At 57.2% G+C, this 25,195-nt stretch overlaps 2 protein-coding genes across 2 annotated transcripts in view; one reads left to right on the top strand and one right to left on the bottom strand.

Annotated features, from left to right (window-relative positions):
• The window catches only part of LOC116937499 (N-alpha-acetyltransferase 15, NatA auxiliary subunit-like), a 57,426-nt gene extending 44,274 nt beyond the window's left edge, over positions 1–13,152 (top strand). Inside the window, exons 17-20 of the mRNA XM_076056540.1 lie at positions 588–686; positions 4,619–4,765; positions 9,247–9,344; positions 12,242–13,152. Of these exons, the coding sequence (XP_075912655.1) occupies positions 588–686; positions 4,619–4,765; positions 9,247–9,344; positions 12,242–12,904 (1,007 nt within the window). The 3' untranslated portion in view covers positions 12,905–13,152. The remainder of the gene's footprint in view (positions 1–587; positions 687–4,618; positions 4,766–9,246; positions 9,345–12,241) is intronic.
• An 11,319-nt stretch (positions 13,153–24,471) lies between these two features.
• The window catches only part of WBP4 (WW domain binding protein 4), a 28,498-nt gene continuing 27,774 nt past the window's right edge, over positions 24,472–25,195 (bottom strand). Inside the window, exon 10 of the mRNA XM_076056580.1 lies at positions 24,472–24,793. Coding sequence (XP_075912695.1) covers positions 24,472–24,793 — 322 coding nt within the window. The remainder of the gene's footprint in view (positions 24,794–25,195) is intronic.

Raw genomic sequence — 25,195 nt, 5'->3', positions numbered from 1 at the left:
GTGGTGGTGTAGCGGTGGTGTAGTGGTGGTGGTGTATTAGTGGTGGCAGTGTAGTAGTGAACATCGCCCGCACCTACGGGAGAGACAAAGGCGGCCGGGCGTGGTGGTGGTGCTGGCCACCCACCCCCTCTGTGTGTGCCACAGTGCCGGTAGCCTTCATAGGTAGCGCTGCTGCTACTACCAACAGCACTTGCCCCTACAGCCTGCTAGAGGCTACACGGGGGACCTTTGTTTGTGTATGTGTGTGATGACGCGGGGTGTGTGTCTGTCTGTGTGTGTATCTGTGTATGTGACTGTGTGTATGTGTGTGTGTGTGACTGTGTGACTGTGTGTGACTGTGTGACTGTGTGTGTATGTGACTGTGACTGTGTGACTGTGTGTGTGTGTGACTGTGTGTGTATGTGACTGTGACTGTGTGACTGTGTGTGTGTATGTGACTGTGTGTGTGACTGTGTGTGTGTGACTGTGTGTGTATGTGACTGTGTGTGTGTCTGTGTGTATGTGACTGTGTGTGTGTGACTGTGTGACTGTGTGTGTATGTGACTGTGTGACTGTGTGTGTGTGTATCTGTGTGACTGTGTGTGCAGGTAAGGTGCTGCTGATGCTCCAGTCGGCTAAGCGAGCATTCTCACTCGACCGGGACCACCCGTGGCTCCACCAGTGTCTCGTGCGCCTCACTCACACCGGTAACACTCACCACTCGCTCCTCACCACTCACTCCTCACCACTCGCTCGCTCACCACTCGCTCCTCACCACTCGCTCCTCACCACTTGCTCCTCACCACTTGCTCCTCACCACTTGCTCCTCACCACTCCTCACCACTCCTCACCACTCGCTCCTCACCACTCCTCACCACTCGCTCGCTCACCACTCGCTCCTCACCACTCGCTCCTCACCACTCGCTCGCTCACTCGCTCACCACTCGCTCCTCACCACTCGCTCGCTCACTCGCTCACCACTCGCTCCTCACCACTCCTCACCACTCCTCACCACTCGCTCCTCACCACTCGCTCCTCACCACTCCTCACCGCTCCTCACCACTCCTCAACGCTCGCTCCTCACCACTCGCTCCTCACCACTCCTCACCACTCCTCACCACTCGCTCCTCACCACTCCTCACCACTCGCTCACCACTCGCTCCTCACCACTCCTCACCACTCCTCAACGCTCGCTCCTCACCACTCCTCACCACTCCTCACCACTCCTCACCACTCGCTCCTCACCGCTCGCTCCTCACCACTCGCTCCTCACCACTCGCTCCTCACCACTCCTCACCACTCCTCACCACTCCTCACCACTCGCTCCTCACCACTCCTCACCACTCGCTCCTCACCACTCCTCACCACTCGCTCCTCACCACTCGCTCCTCACCACTCCTCACCACTCCTCACCACTCGCTCCTCACCACTCCTCACCACTCGCTCCTCACCACTCCTCACCACTCGCTCCTCACCACTCGCTCCTCACCACTCTCACCACTCGCTCCTCACCACTCGCTCCTCACCACTCGCTCCTCACCACTCCTCACCACTCGCTCCTCACCACTCCTAAACACTCGCTCCTCACCGCTCGCTTCTCACCACTCGCTCCTCACCACTCTCACCACTCCTCACCACTCGCTCCTCATCGCTCCTCACCACTCGCTCCTCACCACTCGCTCACCACTCGCTCCTCACCACTCGCTCCTCACCACTCGCTCCTCACCACTCGCTCACCACTCGCTCCTCACCACTCGCTCCTCACCACTCCTCACCACTCGCTCCTCACCACTCCTAAACACTCGCTCCTCACCGCTCGCTCCTCACCACTCCTTCCTCACCACTCCTCACCACTCGCTCCTCACCACTCGCTCCTCACCACTCGCTCCTCACCACTCCTCACCACTCGCTCCTCACCGCTCGCTCCTCACCACTCCTAAACACTCGCTCCTCACCGCTCGCTCCTCACCACTCCTTCCTCACCACTCCTCACCACTCGCTCCTCACCACTCGCTCCTCACCACTCTTGACCACTCCTCACCACTCGCTCCTCACCACTCGCTCCTCACCACTCCTCACCACTCGCTCCTCACCACTCCTCACCGCTCGCTCCTCACCACTCCTCACCACTCGCTCCTCACCACTCCTCACCACTCGCTCCTCACCACTCGCTCCTCACCACTCGCTCCTCACCACTCGCTCCTCACCACTCGCTCCTCACCACTCCTCACCACTCGCTCCTCACCACTCGCTCACCACCACTCGCTCCTCACCACTCCTCACCACTCGCTCCTCACCACTCCTCACCACTCGCTCCTCATCGCTCCTCACCACTCGCTCCTCACCACTCCTCACCACTCGCTCACCACCACTCGCTCACCACTCACTCACCACTCGCTCCTCACCACTCGCTCCTCACCGCTCGCTCCTCACCGCTCGCTCCTCACCGCTCGCTCACCACTCGCTCACCACTCGCTCCTCACCGCTCGCTCACCACTCGCTCACCACTCGCTCCTCACCGCTCGCTCCTCACCGCTCGCTCACCACCACTTGCTCACCACTCACTCGCTCGCACACCACTCGCTCACCACTCGCTCCTCGCCACTCGCTCCTCACCACTCGTGTCTCTATGTGTGTGTGTGTATCTCTGCGTGCGTGTCTCTGTTTATCTGTCTGTGCGTGCGTGCGTGTGACTGCGTGTCTGTGCGCGCGTGTCTCTGTGTGTGTGTCTTTGCGTGTGTGTGTCTCTGTGTGTGTGTGCGTGTCTCTGCGTGTGCGTGTCTCTGCGTGTGTGTGCGTGCACGCGTGTCTCTGTGTCTCTGCGTGTGTGTGTCTCTGTGTGTGTGTGTGTGTCTCTGTGTGTGTCTCTCTGTGTGTCTCTGTGTGTGTGTCTCTGTGTGTGTCTCTGTGTGTGTCTGTGTGTCTCTGTGTGTGTCTCTGTGTGTGCGCGCGTGTCTCTGTGTGTGTGCGTGCGTGTCTCTGTGTGTGTGCGTGCGTGTCTCTGTGTGTGTGCGTGCGTGTCTCTGTGTGTCTCTGTGTGTGTGTCTGTGTGTCTCTGTGTGTGTCTGTGTGTGTGTGTCTGTGTGTGTGTGTGTCTGTGTGTGTCTCTATGTCTCTATGTCTCTGTGTGTGTGTGTGTGTCTGTGTGTGTGTCTGTGTGTGTGTGTGTCTCTGTGTGAGTGTCTCTATGTGTTTGTGTGTGTCTGTGTCTGTGTGTGTGTGTGTCTGTGTGTGTGTGTCTATGTGTGTGTCTATGTGTGTGTCTATGTGTGTGTCTCAATGTCTCTATGTCTGTGTGTGTGTGTCTCTATGTGTGTCTCTGTGTGTGTCTCTATGTGTGTCTCTGTGTGTGTGTATGTCTCTATGTGTGTGTGTGTCTCTATGTGTGTCTCTGTGTGTCTGTGTGTGTGTCTCTCTGTGTGTGTATGTCTCTATGTGTGTGTGTGTGTGTCTCTATGTGTGTGTGTGTGTGTCTGTGTGTGTGTCTCTGTGTGTGTGTGTCTCTATGTGTGTGTCTGTGTGTGTGTGTCTATGTCTGTGTGTGTCTGTGTGTGTGTCTGTGTGTGTCTCCGTGTGTGTGTCTCTATGTCTGTGTGTGTCTCTGTGTGTCTCTGTGTGTGTGTCTCTATGTGTGTCTCTGTGTGTGTATGTCTCTATGTGTGTGTGTGTCTCTATGTGTGTGTGTGTCTATGTCTGTGTGTGTCTGTGTGTGTGTGTCTGTGTGTGTCTCTGTGTCTGTGTGTGTGTCTATGTCTGTGTGTGTCTGTGTGTGTGTCTGTGTGTCTATGTCTGTGTGTGTGTGTCTATGTGTGTGTGTATGTGTCTCAATGTCTCTCTGTGTCTATGTGTGTGTCTCAATGTCTCTATGTGTGTGTGTGTGTCTGTGTGTCTCTATGTCTGTGTGTGTGTGTGTGTGTCTCTGTGTGTGTGTCTCTATGTGTGTGTGTGTGTCTCTGTGTCTCTGTGTGTGTGTGTATGTGTGTGTGTCTGTGTGTGTGTGTCTCAATGTCTCAATGTCTCTCTGTGTCTATGTGTGTGTCTCAATGTCTCTGTGTGTCTCTGTGTGTGTGTGTGTGTGTGTCTGTGTGTGTGTCTCTATGTCTCTGTGTGTGTCTCTCTGTGTGTGTGTGTCTGTGTGTGTGTGTCTCTATGTGTGTGTGTCTGTGTGTGTGTGTCTGTGTGTGTGTCTCTGTCTGTGTGTGTGTCTCTATGTGTGTCTGTGTGTGTGTCTGTGTGTGTCTGTGTCTGTGTGTGTCTCTATGTGTGTGTGTGTGTGTCTGTGTGTGTCTCTGTGTGTGTGTGTCTATGTGTGTCTCTATGTGTGTGTCTATGTGTGTCTCTATGTGTGTGTCTCAATGTCTCTATGTGTGTGTCTCAATGTCTCTGTGTCTCTGTGTGTGTGTCTCAATGTCTCTATGTCTGTGTGTGTGTGTCTCTATGTCTGTGTGTGTCTCTGTGTGTGTCTCTGTGTGTCTGTGTGTGTCTCTATGTGTGTGTCTGTGTGTGTCTCTGTGTGTCTGTGTGTGTCTATGTGTGTGTCTCAATGTGTGTCTCTGTGTGTGTCTCTGTGTGTCTGTGTGTGTCTATGTGTGTGTCTCAATGTGTGTCTCAATGTGTCTCTCTGTGTGTGTGTGTGCAGTGTGGCAGTGCCGTGAGGGTGCTGGGGGTGCCGTCTCCACGGTGCTCCACCAGGAGCTGCCGCTGCTCGTCGGCTCCAGCGACGCCGCCGCCGTCAACGCCAATTTCCTCGCTCGCCACCCCAACTCCGTGCGGCACCGCCTCGCCGGTGACTCGCTCGCCGCCACTCACCACCACGACACCACTCACCACTCACCACTACGCTCACTACTACTACACTCACCGCCACTACACTCACCACTCACCACCGCGACACTCACCACTACGCTCACTACTACTACACTCACCACTCACTACTACACTAACTGCTACACTCGCCGCCACTCACCACCGCGACACTCACCACTACGCTCACTACTACTACACTCACCACCACTACACTCACTCACCACTACGCTCACTACTACTACACTCACCACCATGACACTCACCACTACACTCACCACTACGCTCACTACTACTACACTCACCACCACTACACTCACTCACCACTACGCTCACTACTACTACACTCACCACCATGACACTCGCCACTCACCACTACGCTCACTACTACTACACTACTACTACACTCACCATTACACTCACTACTACACTCACTACTACTACACTCACCACCGCGACACTCACCACTCACCACTACGCTCACTACTACTACACTCACCACCATGACACTCACCACTACACTCACCACTACACTCACCACTACACTCACCACTACGCTCACTACTACTACACTACTACACTCACCACCACTACACTCACCACTCACTTACACACTCACTACTACTACACTACTACTACACTCACCATTACACTCACTACTACACTCACTACTACTACACTCACCGCCACTACACTCACCACTCACCACCGCGACACTCGCCACTACGCTCACTACTACTACACTACTACTACACTCACCATTACACTCACCACTACACTCACTACTACTACACTCACCACCACTACACTCACCACTACGCTCACTACTACTACACTACTACTACACTCACCATTACACTCACTACTACACTCACTACTACTACTACTACCACACTCGCCACCACTACGCTCACTACTACTACACTACTACTACACTCACCACTACACTCACCACTACACTCACCACTACGCTCACTACTACTACACTACTACACTCGCCACCGCGACACTCACCACTCACTTACACACTCACTACTACTACACTCACCGCCACTACACTCACCACTCACCACCGCGACACTCGCCACTACACTCACTACTACTACACTCACCACCACGACACTCACCACTACGCTCACTACCACTACACTACACTCGCCACCACTACACTCACCACTCATTACTACACTCATTACTACACTCACTACTACTACACTACTACACTCACTACTACACTCACTAATACTACACTACTACACTCACTACTACACTCACTACTACACTCACTACTACTACACTCACTACTACACTCACTACTACTACACTCACCACTACGCTCATTACTACTACACTACTACACTCACCATTACACTCACTACTACACTCACTACTACTACACTACTACTACACTCGCCATTACACTCACTACTACACTCACTACTACTACACTACTACACTCACTACTACTACGCTACTACACTCACTACTACTACACTCACTACTACTACACTACTACACTCACCACCACTACACTCACCACTACGCTCACTACTACTACACTACTACACTCGCCACTACACTCACCACCATGACACTCACCACTACGCTCACTACTACTACACTACTACACTCACCACTACGCTCACCACCACTACACTCACCACTACGCTCACTACTACTACACTCGCCACTACACTCACCACCATGACACTCACCACTACGCTCACTACTACTACACTACTACACTCACCACTACGCTCACCACCACGACACTCACCACTACGCTCACTACTACTACACTACTACACTCGCCACTACGCTCACCACCACGACACTCACCGCTCACCACTACGCTCACTACTACTACACTACCACACTCACCACCACTACACTCACCACCACGACACCACTCACCACTACGCTCACTACTGCTATACTCACCATTACACTCACTACTACACTCACTACTACTACACTCACCACCACTACACTCACCACTCACCACTACGCTCACCACTCACTACTACACTCACTACTACTACACTCACCACCACTACACTCACCACTCACCACTACGCTCACTACTACTACACTACTACACTCACCATTACACTCACTACTACACTCGCTACTACTACACTCACCACCACTACACTCACCACTCACCACTATGCTCACCACTCACTACTACACTCACTACTACTACACTCACCACCACTACACTCACCACTCACCACCACGACACTCACCACTCACCAATACGCTCACTACTACACTCACCACTCACTACTACACTCACTACTACACTCACCACTCACCACAACGCTCACTACTGCTACACTACTACACTCACCACCACTACACTCACCACCACGACACTCACCACTCACCACTACGCTCACTACTACTACACTACTACACTCACAACCACGACACTCACCACTCACCACTACACTCACTACTACACTACTACACTCACCACTACACTCACTACTACTACACTACTACACTCACCACTCACTACTACACTCACTACTACACTCACCACTCACTACTGCACTCACTACTACACTACTACACACCACCACTACACTCACCACTCACTACTACACTCACCACTACACTCACCACTCACTACTACACTCACTACTAATACACTCACCACTCACTACTACACTCACTACTATTACACTCACCACCACTACATTCACCACTCACTACACACTCACTACTCCGCTCACCGCCACTCACCACCACGACACTCACCACTCACTACTACGCTCACTACTACACTCACCACCACTACATTCACCACTCACCACTACACTCACCACTCACTACTACACTCACTACTACTACACTCACCACCACGACACTCACCACTCACTACTTCACTCACCACTACACTCACCACCACTACACTCACCACTCACTACTACACTCACCACTCACTACTACACTCACTACTACACTCACCACTCACTACTACACTCACTACTACGCTCACCGCCACTCACCACCACTACACTCACCACTCACTACTACACTCACTACTACACTCACCACCACGACACTCACCACTCACTACTACGCTCACCACTCACCACCACGACACTCAGCACTCACTACTACAGTCACCACTACTACACTCACCACCACGACACTCACCACTCACTACTGCACTCACCACCACTACACTCACTACTACGCTCACCGCCACTCACCACCACTACACTCACCACTCACTACTACACTCACCACTACACTCACCGCTACTACACTCACTACTACACTCACCACTACACTCACCGCTACTACACTCACCACCACTACACTCACCACTCACTACTACACTCACCACTACACTCACCGCTACTACACTCACCACTCACTACTACACTCACCACTACACTCACCGCTACTACACTCACCACCACTACACTCACCACTCACTACTACACTCAACACTACACTCACCGCTACTACACTCACCACTACACTCACCGCTACTACACTCACCACCACTACACTCACCACTCACTACTACACTCATGGCACCTGCTGGGTCTGTCCCGTGACCTCCTCCTCCTCATGCACCTAGCCTGGCACAGCAGTCAACCCGTGGCACCTGCTGGGTCTGTCCCGTCACCACCTCCTCATGAACCTAGCCTGGCACAGCAGTCAACCCGTGGCACCTGCAGGGTCTGTCCCGTGACCTCCTCCTCATGCACCTAGCCTGGCACAGCAGTCAAACCCATGGCACCTGCTGGGTCTGTCACGTGACCTCCTCCTCATGCACCTAGCCTGGCACAGCAGTCAACCCATGGCACCTGCTGGGTCTGTCCCGTGACCTCCTCCTCATGCACCTAGCCTGGCACAGCAGTCAACCCATGGCACCTGCAGGGTCTGTCCCGTCACCTCCTCCTCATGCACCTAGCCTGGCACAGCAGTACAAACCCGTGGCACCTGCTGGGTCTGTCCCGTGACCTCCTCATGCACCTAGCCTGGCACAGCAGCAGTCAAACCCATGGCACCTGCTGGGTCTGTCCCGTGATCTCCTCCTCATGCACCTAGCCTGGCACAGCAGTCAACCCATGGCACCTGCTGGGTCTGTCCCGTGACCTCCTCCTCATGCACCTAGCCTGGCACAGCAGTCAACCCATGGCACCTGCTGGGTCTGTACCGTGACCTCCTCCTCATGCACCTAGCCTGGCACAGCAGTACAAACCCGTGGCACTTGCAGGGTCTGTCCCGTGACCTCCTGCCGGCGGGCGTTCGACACTTTGACGCGTCGGGCCTCAACGTGCACCTAGCCTGGCACGGTGGGCGCCGTGGTGGGTGACGTCGTCGCCGCTTGTTGGCGAACGGCGGCTGTTGTTGTTGGTTGTTGTTGTTGTTGGTTGTTGTTGGTTGTTGTTGGTTGTTGTTGGTTGTTGTTGTTTTGACCGCTGCGCTTTGCTCCAGGTGCTAAGATGATGTACTACCTGGATCCCTCGAGCTCAGAGAGAGCCGTCGCCCTGGCAACCAGGCTGGACCACACGATGACCGATCGCTCCATCAAGGTGAGGGTTGTGATGGTTGTCATGGTGATGGTTGTCATAGTGATGGTTGTGATGGTGGTGATGGTGGTGATGGTGATGGTTGTGATGGTGACGATGATGGTTGTGATGGAGCACGGTCGCCCCTGGCAACCAGGCTGGACCACACGATGACCGATCGCTCCATCAAGGTGATGGTTGTGATGGTGGTGATGGTTGTGATGGTGACGATGGTAGTGATATGGTGATGGTTGTGATGGTGACGGTGGTGATGGTGGTGATGGTGGTGGTTGTGATGGTGGTGGTGGTGATGGTTGTGATGGTGACAGTGTTTGTGATGGTGAGGGTTGTGATGGTGACAATGGTTGTGATGGTGACGATGGTTGTGATAGAGCGCGGTTGTCCTGGCAACCAGGCTGGACCACAGGATGACCGATCGCTCCATCAAGGTGAGGGTTGTGATGGTTGTCATGGTGATGGTTGTCATGGTGATGGTTGTGATGGTGATGGTTGTGATGACGGTTGTGATGGTGATGATGGTAGTGATATGGTGATGGTTGTGATGGTGACGGTGGTGATGGTGGTGATGGTGGTGGTTGTGATGGTTGTGATGGTGAGGGTTGCGATGGTGACGATGGTAGTGATGGAGCACGGTCGCCCCTGGCAACCGGCTGGACCACACGATGACCGATCGCTCCATCAAGGTGATGGTTGTGATGGTGGTGATGGTTGTCACGGTGATGATGGTTGTGATGGTGACGATTGTAGTGATGGTTGTGATGGTGGTGATGGTTGTGATGGTGGTGGTGATGGTTGTGATGGTGATGGTTGTGATGGTGATGATGGTTGTGATGGTGAGGGTTGTGATGGTGATGATGGTTGTGATGGTGACGATGGTAGTGATGGAGCGCGGTTGTCCTGGCAACCAGGCTGGACCACATGATCCCCGGACCCTGACGATGCCTGCTGCTGCTGCTGTATATGTGGAGTTGTGTCTCTCTCTCTCTCTCATAATCATCACGGTGGCTATGAGATGTTGACTACCTCGCCCGGTCTACAGGAGGTCGTGAGTTGTGTATTTGTGTCTCTCTCTCATCACCACGGTGGCTATGAGATGTTGACTACCTCGCCTGGTCGACAGGAGGTTGTGTGTTGTGTATTTGTGTCTCTCTCATCATCATCATCACCACGGTGGCTGTGAGATGTTGACTACCTCGCCCGGTATACAGGAGGTCGTGTGTTGTGTATTTGTGTGTCTCATCATCACCACGGCGGCTATGAGATGTTGACTACCTCGCCCGGTCTACAGGAGGTCGTGTGTTGTGTATCTGTGTCTCTCATCATCACCACGGTGGCTATGAGATGTTGACTACCTCGCCCGGTCTACAGGAGGTCGTGTGTTGTGTATTTGTGTCTCTCATCATCATCACCACGGTGGCTATGAGATGTTGACTACCTCGCCTGGTCTACAGGAGGGTCGTGAGTTGTGTATCTGTGTCTCTCATCATCACCACGGTGGCTATGAGATGTTTGAGATGTTGACTACCTCGCCCGGTCTACAGGAGGTCGTGTGTTGTGTATCTGTGTCTCTCATCATCACCACGGTGGCTATGAGATGTTTGAGATGTTGACTACCTCTCCCGGTCTGCAGGAGGTCGTGTGTTGTGTATCTGTGTCTCTCATCATCACCACGGTGGCTATGAGATGTTGACTACCTCGCCCGGTCTACAGGAGGTCGTGTGTTGTGTATCTGTGTCTCTCATCATCACCACGGTGGCTATGAGATGTTTGAGATGTTGACTACCTCGCCCGGTCTACAGGAGGTCGTGTGTTGTGTATCTGTGTCTCTCATCATCACCACGGTGGCTATGAGATGTTGACTACCTCGCCCGGTCTACAGGAGGTCGTGTGTTGTGTATCTGTGTCTCTCATCATCACCACGGTGGCTATGAGATGTTTGAGATGTTGACTACCTCGCCCGGTCTGCAGGAGGTCGTGTGTTGTGTATCTGTGTCTCTCATCATCACCACGGTGGCTATGAGATGTTGACTACCTCGCCCGGTCTACAGGAGGTCGTGTGTTGTGTATCTGTGTCTCTCATCATCATCACCACGGTGGCTATGAGATGTTGACTACCTCGCCTGGTCTACAGGAGGGTCGTGAGTTGTGTATCTGTGTCTCTCATCATCACCACGGTGGCTATGAGATGTTTGAGATGTTGACTACCTCGCCCGGTCTACAGGAGGTCGTGTGTTGTGTATCTGTGTCTCTCATCATCACCACGGTGGCTATGAGATGTTTGAGATGTTGACTACCTCTCCCGGTCTGCAGGAGGTCGTGTGTTGTGTATCTGTGTCTCTCATCATCACCACGGTGGCTATGAGATGTTGACTACCTCGCCCGGTCTACAGGAGGTCGTGTGTTGTGTATCTGTGTCTCTCATCATCACCACGGTGGCTATGAGATGTTTGAGATGTTGACTACCTCGCCCGGTCTGCAGGAGGTCGTGTGTTGTGTATCTGTGTCTCTCATCATCACCACGGTGGCTATGAGATGTTGACTACCTCGCCCGGTCTACAGGAGGTCGTGTGTTGTGTATCTGTGTCTCTCATCATCACCACGGTGGCTATGAGATGTTTGAGATGTTGACTACCTCTCCCGGTCTGCAGGAGGTCGTGTGTTGTGTATCTGTGTCTCTCATCATCACCACGGTGGCTATGAGATGTTGACTACCTCGCCCGGTCTACAGGAGGTCGTGTGTTGTGTATCTGTGTCTCTCATCATCACCACGGTGGCTATGAGATGTTTGAGATGTTGACTACCTCTCCCGGTCTGCAGGAGGTCGTGAGTTCTACCGCGACCCCTGACGACGCCGCCTTGCTCCGCGTCTCCCCCCCACCCCCCATCCCCCTCCGTTCTAGGTGTGCGTCCAGGTGTGCCAGGCGCTCGCCAACGGCGAGCTGGGCGACTCGTCCACCTCCTCGTCCACCTCCTCGTCCACCTCCTCGCCCACCTCCTCGCCCACCTCCTCGCCGTCGGCGCTGGACGACTACCGCCGACGGTGCCACGACCTCTACCCTCTGGCCAGCGCCTTCAGTCCCTCCTCCTCCTCCTCCTCCTGCTGCAACTCCTCGGCAGGAGGGGGCGGCAGCGGCGGCACCGGCACCGGCACCGGCACCGCCTCTTCCCCGCGGCACCACCACCACCACCACCATCACCGCCGCGACGAGGAGGAGGAGGAGGACGAGGATGACGACGAGGAGGAGGAGGAGGACGAGGAGGAGGAGGAGGAGGAGGTGGTGGTGGAGCGCGGCGTCGGCGGTGAGAATCACCACGGCGACGGCGACGGCCGTCACCGGGAGAAGGAGCGGCAAACGAGTCGTGCCGGGGCCAAGCGGCACCAGCGGGCAGACGACGACGGAGGCGGTGGAGGAGGTGGAGGTGGAGGAGGTGGTGGAGGAGGAGGTGGAGGAGGAGGAGGAGGTGGTGGAGGAGGTGGAGGAGGAGGGGGAGGGTCGTCACCGGCACAGTCGATGCGGCCGCGGGAGCTCAACCATCACGGAGGGGCGCACAACGAGATGTGATTGGTGGTGCGGTGCGGTGTGGTGTGGTGTGGTGAGGTGTGGTGTGGTGAGGTGTGAGGTGTGGTGTGGTGAGGTGTGGTGTGGTGTGGTGCGGTGAGGTGAGGTGCGGTGTGGTGAGGTGTGGTGACGTGTGGTGTGGTGAGGTGTGGTGTGGTGAGGTGTGGTGTGGTCAGGTGTGGTGAGGTCAGGTGTGGTGCGGTGAGGTGAGGTGCGGTGTGGTGAGGTGTGGTGTGGTGAGGTGAGGTGTGGTGAGCTGTGGGCATGGGTGGGTAGGGCTTGAGGGCTCATCTGGGCGTGCTCCCACCCCCACCAAATCCACTCACCCCACTCACCTCACTCACCCCACCCCACTCACCCCACTCACCTCACTCACCCCACCCCACTCACCCCACTCACCCCACCCCACTCACCCCACTCACCCCACCCACCCCACCCCACTCACCCCACTCACCCCACTCACCCCACTCACCCCACCCCACTCACCCCACTCACCCCACCCCACTCACCCCACTCACCCCACTCACCCCACCCCACTCACCCCACTCACCCCACTCACCCCACCCCACCCACCCCACTCACCCCACCCCACTCACCCCACTCACCCCACTCACTCACCCCACTCACCCCACTCACCTCACCCCACTCACCCCACTCACCCCACTCACCCACCCCACTCACCCCACTCACCCCACTCACCCCACCCCAATCACCCCACTCACCCCACTCACCCCACCCCACTCACCCCACCCACCTCACTCACCCCACTCCACCCACCCCACTCACCCCACTCATCCCACCCCAATCACCCCACTCACCCCACTCACCCCACCCCACTCACCCCACCCACCCCACTCACCCCACTCCACCCACCCCACTCACCCCACTCATCCCACCCCACTCACCCCACCCCACCCACCCCACTCACCCCACCCCACTCACCCCACTCACCCCACTCACCCCACTCACTCACCCCACTCACCCCACTCACCTCACCCCACTCACCCCACTCACCCCACTCACCCACCCCACTCACCCCACTCACCCCACTCACCCCACCCCAATCACCCCACTCACCCCACCCCACTCACCCCACCCACCTCACTCACCCCACTCCACCCACCCCACTCACCCCACTCATCCCACCCCAATCACCCCACTCACCCCACTCACCCCACCCCACTCACCCCACTCACCCCACTCACCCCACTCATCCCACCCCACTCACCCCACCCCACTCATCCCACTCACTCACCCCACTCACCCCACTCACCCCACTCACCTCACCCCACTCACCCCACCCCACTCACCCCACCCCACTCACCCCACTCACTCACCCTACCCACCCTACCCACCCACCCCACCCCACCCACCCCAGGCTGTGTCTGTGGTGGTGTATAGTGAGGAGTGTGTGGGTGTGTGTAGTGAGTGTGTGTGTGGGTGTGTGTGGGTGGGTGGGTGTGTGTGTGTGTGGGTGTGTGTAGTGAGTGTGTGTGTGGGTGGGTGTGTGTGTGTAGTGTGTGTGGGTGTGTAGTGAGTGTGTGTGTGTAGTGAGTGTGTGTGTGTGGTTGTGTGGGTGGGTGCAGGTCCTTGCAAACACGCAGTGGGGGGGTGAGCGGGAGGTGGGGGGGGGTGGAGCTACTCGTGTGGGGGGGAGGGGGGCCCTATGGGCCTGTGGGAGTGCGTCGACTCGTTGATGGGTTCCATTGGGGGGGGAGTGATGTCAGGCGTGTGTGTAGTAGGGTGTGTGTGTGTGTAGTAGGGTGTGTGTGTGTGTGTAGTAGGGTGTGTGTGTAGTAGGGTGTGTGTGTGTGTGTAGTGGGGTGTGTGTAGTGGGGTGTGTGTAGTAGGGTGTGTGTGTGTAGTAGGGTGTGTGTGTGTAGTAGGGGGGTACATGTGTGTGTGTGTAGTAGGGGGGTACATGTGTGTGTGTGTGTAGTAGTGTGTGTGTGTGTGTAGTAGGGTGTGTGTGTGTGTGGTAGGGTGTGTGTGTGTAGTGGGGTGTGTGTGTGTAGTGGGGTGTGTGTGTGTAGTGGGGTGGGTGTGTGTGTAGTAGGGTGTGTGTGTAGTGGGGTGTGTGTGTGTAGTGGGGTGTGTGTAGTGGGGTGTGTGTGTAGTGGGGTGTGTGTGTGTGTAGTGGGGTGGGTGTGTGTGTAGTAGGGTGTGTGTGTAGTGGGGTGTGTGTGTGTAGTGGGGTGTGTGTGTAGTGGGGTGGGTGTGTGTGTGTGTAGTGGGGTGTGTGTGTGCTGGGGGTGTGTGTAGTGGGGTGGGTGTGTGTGTGTGTAGTGGGGTGGGTGTGTGTGTGTGTAGTGGGGTGGGTGTGTGTGTGTGCTAGGGGGTGTGTGTGTGTGTGTGTAGTAGGGGGGTAGTGTGTGTGTGTGTAGTAGGGGGGTGTGTGTGTGTGTCAGTGATGGCTTTAGTGGGGGTGCGTTGGACTGGGTGGGGGGTTGGGGCGGCCCCCACTCACCCTCTCACTCACCCACTCACCCTCTCACTCACCCTCTCACTCACTCACCCTCTCACTCACTCACCCTCTCACTCACACACTCACCCACCCTCTCACTCACCCTCTCACTCACTCACCCTCTCACTCACCCTCTCACTCACACACTCACCCTCTCACTCACTCACTCACCCTCTCACTCACTCACCCTCTCACTCACCCTCTCACTCACCCTCTCACTCACCCTCTCATTCACCCTCTCACTCTCTCTCTCACTCACCCTCTCACTCACTCACCCTCTCACTCACTCACCCTCACTCACCCTCTCACTCACCCTCTCACTCACTCACTCACCCTCTCACTCACCCTCTCACTCACTCACACACTCACCCTCTCACTCACTCACACACTCACCCTCTCACTCACTCACCCTCTCACTCACCTTCTCACTCGCCCTCACTGAATCACCCTCTCTCTCGCTCACCCTCTCACTCGCTCACCCTCTTACTCTCTTTCTCACTCTCTCTCACTCACCCTCTCACTCACCTCCTCACTCACCTCCTCACTCACCTCCTCACTCGCTCTCTCACTGAATCACCCACTCACTCACCCACTCGCTCACCCCCTCACTCACCATCTCACCCCTTCGCTCACCCTCTCGCTCACCCCTCCCGCCTAGTCGCCAGTGGGTGTTGGCGTGGCAGCGCCCTCCTCTGCTTTTAATGAACTCCGCTCTACCAACCAGCCAAAGACAAAGCTCCCCCGGGTAGCCCCCCCCCTCACACACACGCAGACACACGCACAGACACTCACGCAGACACACAGACACACGCACAGACACACGCACAGACACACGCACAGACACACGCACAGACACTCGCACAGACACACACACAGACACTCACGCACATACACTCGCACAGACACATGCACAGACACTCACACAGACACACGCACAGACACACACACAGGCACTCACACAGACACACACACAGACACACACACAGACACACACAGACACACACATACACACACAGACACACACACACAGACACTCACACAGACACTCGCACAGACACTCGCACAGCCACTCACACAGACACTCACACAGACACTCACACAGACACTCGCACAGCCACTCACACAGACACTCACACAGACACTCACACAGAAACACACACAGACACTCACGCACAGCTACTCACACAGACACTCGCACAGACACACGCACAGACACACGCACAGACACACGCACACACACTCACGCAGACACACGCACAGACACACACACACAGACACTCACACAGACACTCACACAGACACTCACACAGACACACACAGACACACGCACAGACACTCACGCACATACACTCGCACAGACACATGCACAGACACTCACACAGACACACACACAGACACTCACACAGACACACGCACAGACATACACACAGGCACTCACACAGACACACACACAGACACACACACAGACACACACATACACACACACACACAGACACTCACACAGACACTCGCACAGACACTCACACAGACACTCGCACAGACACTCGCACAGACACTCACACAGACACTCGCACAGCCACTCACACAGACACTCACACAGACACTCACACAGAAACACACACAGACACTCACGCACAGATACTCACACAGACACTCGCACACACGCACAGACACACACACAGACACACGCACACACACTCACACAGACACACACACAGACACTCGCACAGACACTCGCACAGACACACACACAAACACACGCACAGACACACACACAGACACTCAGATACGGGTGGGTGGTTGTGTGGGCGGGTGGGTGGGTGGGTGTGTGGGCAGGTGGGTGGGTGGGTGTGTGGGCAGGTGGGTGGGTGGGTGTGTGGGCAGGTGGGTGTGTGTGTCTGGGTGTGTGGGTGTGTGGGTGTGTGTCTGGGTATGTTTGTGGGTGTGTGGGTGTGTGTCTGGGTGTGTGTGTGTGTCTGGGTGTGTGTCTGGGTGTGTGTGTGTGTGGGTGTGTGTGGGTGTGTGTGGGTGGGTGCAGTGCTGCACGTGGTCTGTGCGAGTGTGCGACTGTGATGCAAGCTGAACCGAAGCGCCCCTCCCTCCTACACCCCCCCCCTACTCGCTAGTGCCCCCCACCACCACACCCCCCCACCACACCCCCCCACCACACCCCCCCACCACACCCCCCCCCCACCACCACCCCCCACCACCACACTCCCCACCACCACATCCCCAGCATCTGGAGGAGGAGGAGTCGAGTCACATTATCTGCCATGCTGTTGATCCGGTTATCTGCCATGCTGTTGATCCGGTTATCCGCACTGCAGTTACCTGGTTATCTGCCATGCTGTTGATCCGGTTATCCGCACTGCAAGTTACCTGGTTATCTGCCATGCTGTTGATCCGGTTATCCGCACTGCAAGTTACCTGGTTATCTGCCATGCTGTTGATCCGGTTATCCGCACTGCAAGTTACCTGGTTATCTGCCATGCTGTTGATCCGGTTATCCGCACTGCAAGTTACCTGGTTATCCGCACTGCAAGTTACCTGGTTATCTGCACTGCAAGTTACCTGGTTATCTGCCATGCAGTGATCTGGTTATCTTCACTGCAGTGACTCTGTTATCCGCGCTGCAAGTTACCTGGTTATCCGCACTGCAAGTTACCTGGTTATCTTCAATGCAGTGATCCGGTTATCCGCACTGCAAGTTACCTGGTTATCTGCCCATCCTGTTGATCCGGTTATCCGCACTGCAAGTTACCTGGTTATCCGCACTGCAAGTTACCTGCTTATCTGCCATGCTGTTGACCCGGTTATCCGCACTGCAAGTTACCTGGTTATCCGCACTGCAAGTTACCTGGTTATCTGCCATGCTGTTGACCCGGTTATCCGCACTGCAAGTTACCTGGTTATCTGCCATGCTGTGACCCGGTTATCCGCACTGCAAGTTACCTGGTTATCTGCCATGCTGTTGATCCGGTTATCCGCACTGCAAGTTACCTGGTTATCCGCACTGCAGTTACCTGGTTATCAGCACTGCAAGTTACCTGGTTATCTGCCATCCTGTTGATCCGGTTATCCGCACTGCAAGTTACCTGGTTATCCGCACTGCAAGTTACCTGGTTATCCGCACTGCAAGTTACCTGGTTATCTGCCATGCTGTGACCCGGTTATCCACGGTGGGGGGTGGGGGGCAGCCCCTGGTGTTGATTGGCTTGCGACTCGGTTTGTTTGACGGAATGACGCATGACGAGGCTTTGTGTTGCTGTGGGGTTTCCCTATCATCATCATCGTCGCCATCATCGCCGCCATCATCATCGTCATCATCATCACTTTGTGTTTATTGGTTGAATTTTTTTTCCCCACTTTGTGACGTCACCAATGACCTTTTGCTGCCCCCACCCCAAACCTGTGACGTCACTGAGGGATTAAGCCCCTCCCCCCCCCCACCCTCCTACATGACACTCTCCACCCACCACCCATTGACTGGGGAATCCCCCCTCCCTCATTACCCCACCACGTCACTGGGGCCCCCCCCTCCCCACCGGAGCGGTGACGTAATCGCTTTGAGGGGCTGTGGGGGGGGGGGCTTTCAGCCCCGCCTCCCCACTTTTATACCCGCGGCTTGCCCCCTCCCCCCCCTTCGCCCTATTGGTCGCTTAGCTCCTGGTCCCGCCCACTTAGACGCTTAGCCCCGCCCGTTGAGGGCGTGGCCTCCCCCCACCCCCAGTGTGTCACGTGATGCTACTGAGCGAGGCACCCTCGTGAATAAAGAGATTTGAGTTTGGAGCAACCGTGCCGGCTGAGTCACGTGGGGTGAGTGGGATCGTGTCACGTGGGTTGAGTGGGATCGTGTCACGTACGAAAGGTCTCTCTGGGTTGGGTGAGATGGTGAGTGAGATGGTGAGGTGGTGAGTGAGATGGTGAGTGGGATGGTGAGTGAGATGGTGAGTGGGTGAGTGAAATGGTGAGTGAGTGAGGTGGTGAGTGGGTGAGTGAAATGGTGAGTGGGTGAGTGAGATGGCGAGTGAGGTGGTGAGTGGGTGAGTGAGATGGTGAGTGGGTGAGTGAAATGGTGAGTGAGTGAGGTGATGAGGTGGTGAGTGGGTGAGTGAAATGGTGAGTGAGGTGATGAGGTGGTGAGTGGGTGAGTGAGATGGTGAGTGCGTGAGATGGTGAGTGGGTGAGATGGTGAGTGGGTGAGTGAGGTGGTGAGATGGTGAGTGGGTGAGTGAGATGGTGAGTGGGTGAGTGAAATGGTGAGTGAGTGAGGTGGTGAGTGAGATGGTGAGTGGGTGAGTGAGATGGTGAGTGGGTGAGTGAAATGGTGAGTGGGTGAGTGAAATGGTGAGTGGGTGAGCGAGATGGTGGGCGGGTGAGTCAGATGGTGAGCGGGAGAGTGAGATGGTGAGTGGGTGAGTGAGATGGTGAGTGGGTGAGTGAGATGGTGAGTGCGTGAGAGAGATGGTGAGTGCGTGAGAGAGATGGTGAGTGGGTGAGTGAGATGGTGAGTGGGTGAGTGAGGTGGTGAGTGAGATGGTGAATGGGTGAGTGAGGTGGTGAGTGGGTGAGTGAAATGGTGAGTGTGTGAGTGAGGTGGTGAGTGAAATGGTGAGTGAGGTGGTGAGTGAAATGGTGAGTGGGTGAGTGAGGTGGTGAGTGGGTGAGTGAGGTGGTGAGTGGATGAGTGAAATGGTGAGTGAGAGATGGTGAGATGGTGAGTGAGATGGTGAGTGGGTGAGTGAGATGGTGAGTGGGTGGGTGAGTGAGATGGTGAGTGGGTGAGTGGGTGAGTGGGATGGTGAGTGAGATGGTGAATGAGATGGTGAGTGGGTGAGTGACATGGTGAGTGGGTGAGTGATATGGTGAGTGAGATGATGAGGTGAGTGAGATGGTGAGTGAGATGGTGAGTGGGTGAGTGAGATGGTGAGTGGGTGAGTGAGATGGTGAGTGGGTGAGTGAGATGATGAGTGGGTGAGTGAGATGGTGAGTGGGTGAGTGAGATGGTGAGTGGGTGAGTGAGATGATGAGTGGGTGAGTGAGATGGTGAGTGGGTGAGTGCGACGGTGAGATGTAGTGTAGTGTGTGTGTAGAATAGTGTGTGTATAGTGCAGTGTATAGTTGTATAGTGTGTAGTGTATAGTGTGTATAGTGTAGTGTATAGTGTGTAGTGTATAGTGTGTATAGTGTAGTGTATAGTTGTATAGTGTGTAGTGTATAGTGTAGTGTATAGTTGTATAGTGTGTAGTGTATAGTGTAGTGTATAGTTGTATAGTGTAGTGTATAGTGTAGTGTATAGTTTAGTGTATAGTGTATAGTTCTATAGTGTAGTGTATAGTGTAGTGTATAGTAGTGTAGTGTATAGCGTAGTGTATAATGTGTATAGTAGTGTATAGTAGTGTAGTGTATTGTGTAGTGTATAATGTAGTGTATAGTAGTGTAGTGTATAGTAGTGTAGTGTATAGTGTAGTGTATATTGTAGTGTATAATGTAGTGTATAGTGTAGTGTATAATGTAGTGTATAGTAGTGTAGTGTATAGTGTAGTGTATAATGTAGGGTATAGTGTAGTGTATAGTAGTGTAGTGTATAGTAGTGTAGTGTATAATGTAGTGTATAGTGTAGTGTATAGTGTAGTGTATAGTATAGTGTGTAGTGTATAGTAGTGTAGTGTATAGTGTATAATGTAGTGTATAGTGTAGTGTACAGTAGTGTAGTGTATAATGTAGTGTATAGTGTCTCCAGCTGTTAACTCCACACGGACTCAGGCAGTAAACGAGGCGCGTTTAATAGAACCCGGATCTCCGCCCGTGTCTCCGTGTGTCCACGTTTGCCCCCCCCCCGTGTCTCCGTGTGTATCAGTGTGTCTCCATGTCGCCTCCCTTGTCTTCGTGTCTCCCCCCGTGTCTCCCCCCGTGTCTCCCCCCGTGTCTCCCCCCGTGTCTCCCCCCGTGTCTCCCCCCGTGTCCCCCCCCGCGTCTCCTCCCGTGTCTCCCCCCGTGTCTCCCCCGTGTCTCCCCCGTGTCCCCTCCCGTGTCTCCCCCCGTGTCTCCCCCCGTGTCTCCCCCCGTGTCTCCCCGTGTCTCTACTCGTGTCTCCCCCTGTGTCTCCCCCCGTGTCTCCCCGTGTCTCTACTCGTGTCTCCCCCTGTGTCTCCCCCCGTGTCTCCCCCAGTGTCTCCCCCCGTGTCTCCCCCCGTGTCTCCCCGTGTCTCTACTCGTGTCTCCCCCTGTGTCTCCCCCCGTGTCTCCCCCAGTGTCTCCCCCCGTGTCTCCCCCCGTGTCTCCCCGTGTCTCTACTCGTGTCTCCCCCTGTGTCTCCCCCCGTGTCTCCCCCAGTGTCTCCCCCCGTGTCTCCCCGTCTCTACTCGTGTCTCTACTCGTGTCTCTACTCGTGTCTCTACTCGTGTCTCTACTCGTGTCTCCCCCCGTGTCTCCCCCCGTGTCTCCCCCCGTGTCTCCCCCCGTGTCTCCCCCCCTGTCTCCCCCCGTGTCTCCCCCCGTGTCTCCCCCGTCTCCCCCCGTGTCTCCCCCCCTGTCTCCCCGTGTCTCTACTCGTCCCCACGTCTCCCCCCGTGTCTCCCCCCCTGTCTCCCCCCGTGTCTCCCCCCCTGTCTCCCCCCCTGTCTCCCCGTGTCTCCCCCCCTGTCTCCCCCCGTGTCTCCCCCCCCTGTCTCCCCCCCGTGTCTCCCCCCCCGTCTCTCCCCATGTCTCCCCCCCTGTCTCCCCCCCTGTCTCCCCCCCGTGTCTCCCCCCCGTGTCTCCCCCCCGTGTCTCCCCCCCGTGTCTCCCCCCCGTGTCTCCCCCCCGTGTCTCCCCCCCCTGTCTCCCCCCCCGTCTCTCCCCCCGTCTCCCCCCCGTCTCCCCCCCGTGTCTCCCCCCCCTGTCTCCCCCCCCTGTCTCCCCCCCGTGTCTCCCCCCCGTGTCTCCCCCGTGTCTCCCCCGTGTCCCCTCCCGTGTCTCCCCCCGTGTCTCCCCCCGTGTCTCCCCCCGTGTCTCCCCGTGTCTCTACTCGTGTCTCCCCCTGTGTCTCCCCCCGTGTCTCCCCGTGTCTCTACTCGTGTCTCCCCCTGTGTCTCCCCCCGTGTCTCCCCCAGTGTCTCCCCCCGTGTCTCCCCCCGTGTCTCCCCGTGTCTCTACTCGTGTCTCCCCCTGTGTCTCCCCCCGTGTCTCCCCCAGTGTCTCCCCCCGTGTCTCCCCCCGTGTCTCCCCGTGTCTCTACTCGTGTCTCCCCCTGTGTCTCCCCCCGTGTCTCCCCCAGTGTCTCCCCCCGTGTCTCCCCGTCTCTACTCGTGTCTCTACTCGTGTCTCTACTCGTGTCTCTACTCGTGTCTCTACTCGTGTCTCTACTCGTGTCTCTACTCGTGTCTCTACTCGTGTCTCTACTCGTGTCTCTACTCGTGTCTCTACTCGTGTCTCTACTCGTGTCTCTACTCGTGTCTCCCCCCGTGTCTCCCCCCGTGTCTCCCCCCGTGTCTCCCCCCGTGTCTCCCCCCCTGTCTCCCCCCGTGTCTCCCCCCGTGTCTCCCCCCGTCTCCCCCCGTGTCTCCCCCCCTGTCTCCCCGTGTCTCTACTCGTCCCCACGTCTCCCCCCGTGTCTCCCCCCCTGTCTCCCCCCGTGTCTCCCCCCCTGTCTCCCCCCCTGTCTCCCCGTGTCTCCCCCCCTGTCTCCCCCCGTGTCTCCCCCCCCTGTCTCCCCCCCGTGTCTCCCCCCCCGTCTCTCCCCATGTCTCCCCCCCTGTCTCCCCCCCTGTCTCCCCCCCGTGTCTCCCCCCCGTGTCTCCCCCCCGTGTCTCCCCCCCCTGTCTCCCCCCCCGTCTCTCCCCCCGTCTCCCCCCCGTCTCCCCCCCGTCTCCCCCCCGTGTCTCCCCCCCCTGTCTCCCCCCCCTGTCTCCCCCCCGTGTCTCCCCCCCGTGTCTCCCCCCCGTGTCTCCCCCCCGTGTCTCCCCCCCGTGTCTCCCCCCCCTGTCTCCCCCCCGTGTCTCCCCCCCTGTCTCCCCCCCTGTCTCCCCCCCCCTGTCTCCCCCCCCGTCTCTCCCCCCGTCTCCCCCCCGTGTCTCCCCCCCCTGTCTCCCCCCCCTGTCTCCCCCCCCTGTCTCCCCCCCGTGTCTCCCCCCCGTGTCTCCCCCCCTGTCTCCCCCCCTGTCTCCCCCCCCCTGTCTCCCCCCCCGTCTCTCCCCCCGTCTCCCCCCCTGTCTCCCCCCCTGTCTCCCCCCCGTGTCTCCCCCCCTGTCTCCCCCCCTGTCTCCCCCCCCTGTCTCCCCCCCCCGTCTCTCCCCCTGTCTCCCCCCCGTGTCTCCCCCCCTGTCTCCCCCCCTGTCTCCCCCCCCCTGTCTCCCCCCCCGTCTCTCCCCCCGTCTCCCCCCCTGTCTCCCCCCCGTGTCTCCCCCCCTGTCTCCCCCCCGTGTCTCCCCCCCTGTCTCCCCCCCTGTCTCCCCCCCCTGTCTCCCCCCCCCGTCTCTCCCCCTGTCTCCCCCTGTCTCCCCCACGTGTCTCTACTCCCCCCGTGTCTCCGTGTCTCTACTCCCCCCGTGTCCCCGTGTCTCTACTCCCCCCGTGTCTCTACTCCCCCCGTGTCTCTACTCCCCCCGTGTCTCTACTCCCCCCGTGTCTCCGTGTCTCTACTCCCCCCGTGTCCCCGTGTCTCTACTCCCCCCGTGTCTCTACTCCCCCCGTGTCTCTACTCCCCCCGTGTCTCTACTCCCCCCGTGTCTCTACTCCCCACGTGTCTCTACTCCCCCCGTGTCTCTACTCCCCCCGTGTCTCTACTCCCCACGTGTCTCCGTGTCTCTACTCCCCCCGTGTCTCTACTCCCCACGTGTCTCCGTGTCTCTACTCCCCCCGTGTCTCTACTCCCCCCGTGTCTCCGTGTCTCTACTCCCCCCGTGTCTCTACTCCCCACGTGTCTCCCCCACGTGTCCCCGTGTCTCTACTCCCCCCGTGTCTCCGTGTCTCTACTCCCCACGTGTCTCCCCCACGTGTCCCCGTGTCTCTACTCCCCCCGTGTCTCCGTGTCTCTACTCCCCCCGTGTCTCTACTCCCCACGTGTCCCCGTGTCTCTACTCCCCACGTGTCCCCGTGTCTCTACTCCCCACGTGTCCCCGTGTCTCTACTCGTCCCCGCGTCTCCGTGCCCGCAGGCTGCGCGAGCCCCCAGCCCCCCGCCTCTTCTTGAACACCGCCGTGACCCCCGCGGTGACCCCCGCGGTGACCCCCGCGGTGACCCCCAGTGCCGGGGTCGCCCTCTCCTGGAAGGGTCCCCGAGGTCGCTGGGGCTGAGCTGGGCCCCCCCTCCAGCCCCCCCACCCTCCCCCCACTCCTGCCCCCCTCTCCTCCCCCTCCCCCCACTCCTCCTCCCCCTCCCCCCACTCCCCCTGCCCCCCCTCCTCCTCCTCCTCCCACGTGATCGGCAACTCCAAGTCCAGAGGAACCCTTGGGTGGGGGTTGGTGGACAAGAAAGAGAAACGGCCTCAGTCTGGCTCTGTGAGCCCCCCAGTGAGCCCCCCAGTGATTAACAGTGAACCCTGTTGGGGGGGGCCTTAGTCTGGCTCTGTGAGCCCCCCAGTGATTAACACTGAACCCTGTGGGGGGAGCCTTAGTCTGGCTCTGTGAGCCCCCCAGTGATTAACACTGAACCCTGTGGGGGGAGCCTTAGTCTGGCTCTGTGAGCCCCCCAGTGATTAACACTGAACCCTGTGGGGGGAGCCTGTCTGGCTCTGTGAGCCCCCCAGTGATTAACACTGAACCCTGTGGGGGGAGCCTTAGTCTGGCTCTGTGAGCCCCCCAGTGATTAACACTGAACCCTGTGGGGGGAGCCTTAGTCTGGCTCTGTGA

This window comes from Petromyzon marinus, chromosome 76 (genome assembly GCF_048934315.1).
Source record: "Petromyzon marinus isolate PM22_M1 ecotype Great Lakes invasive population chromosome 76, UKy_Petmar_22M1.pri1.0, whole genome shotgun sequence".
NCBI lineage: Eukaryota > Metazoa > Chordata > Hyperoartia > Petromyzontiformes > Petromyzontidae > Petromyzon > Petromyzon marinus.
This window is presented reverse-complemented; position numbering and strand designations above follow the sequence as displayed.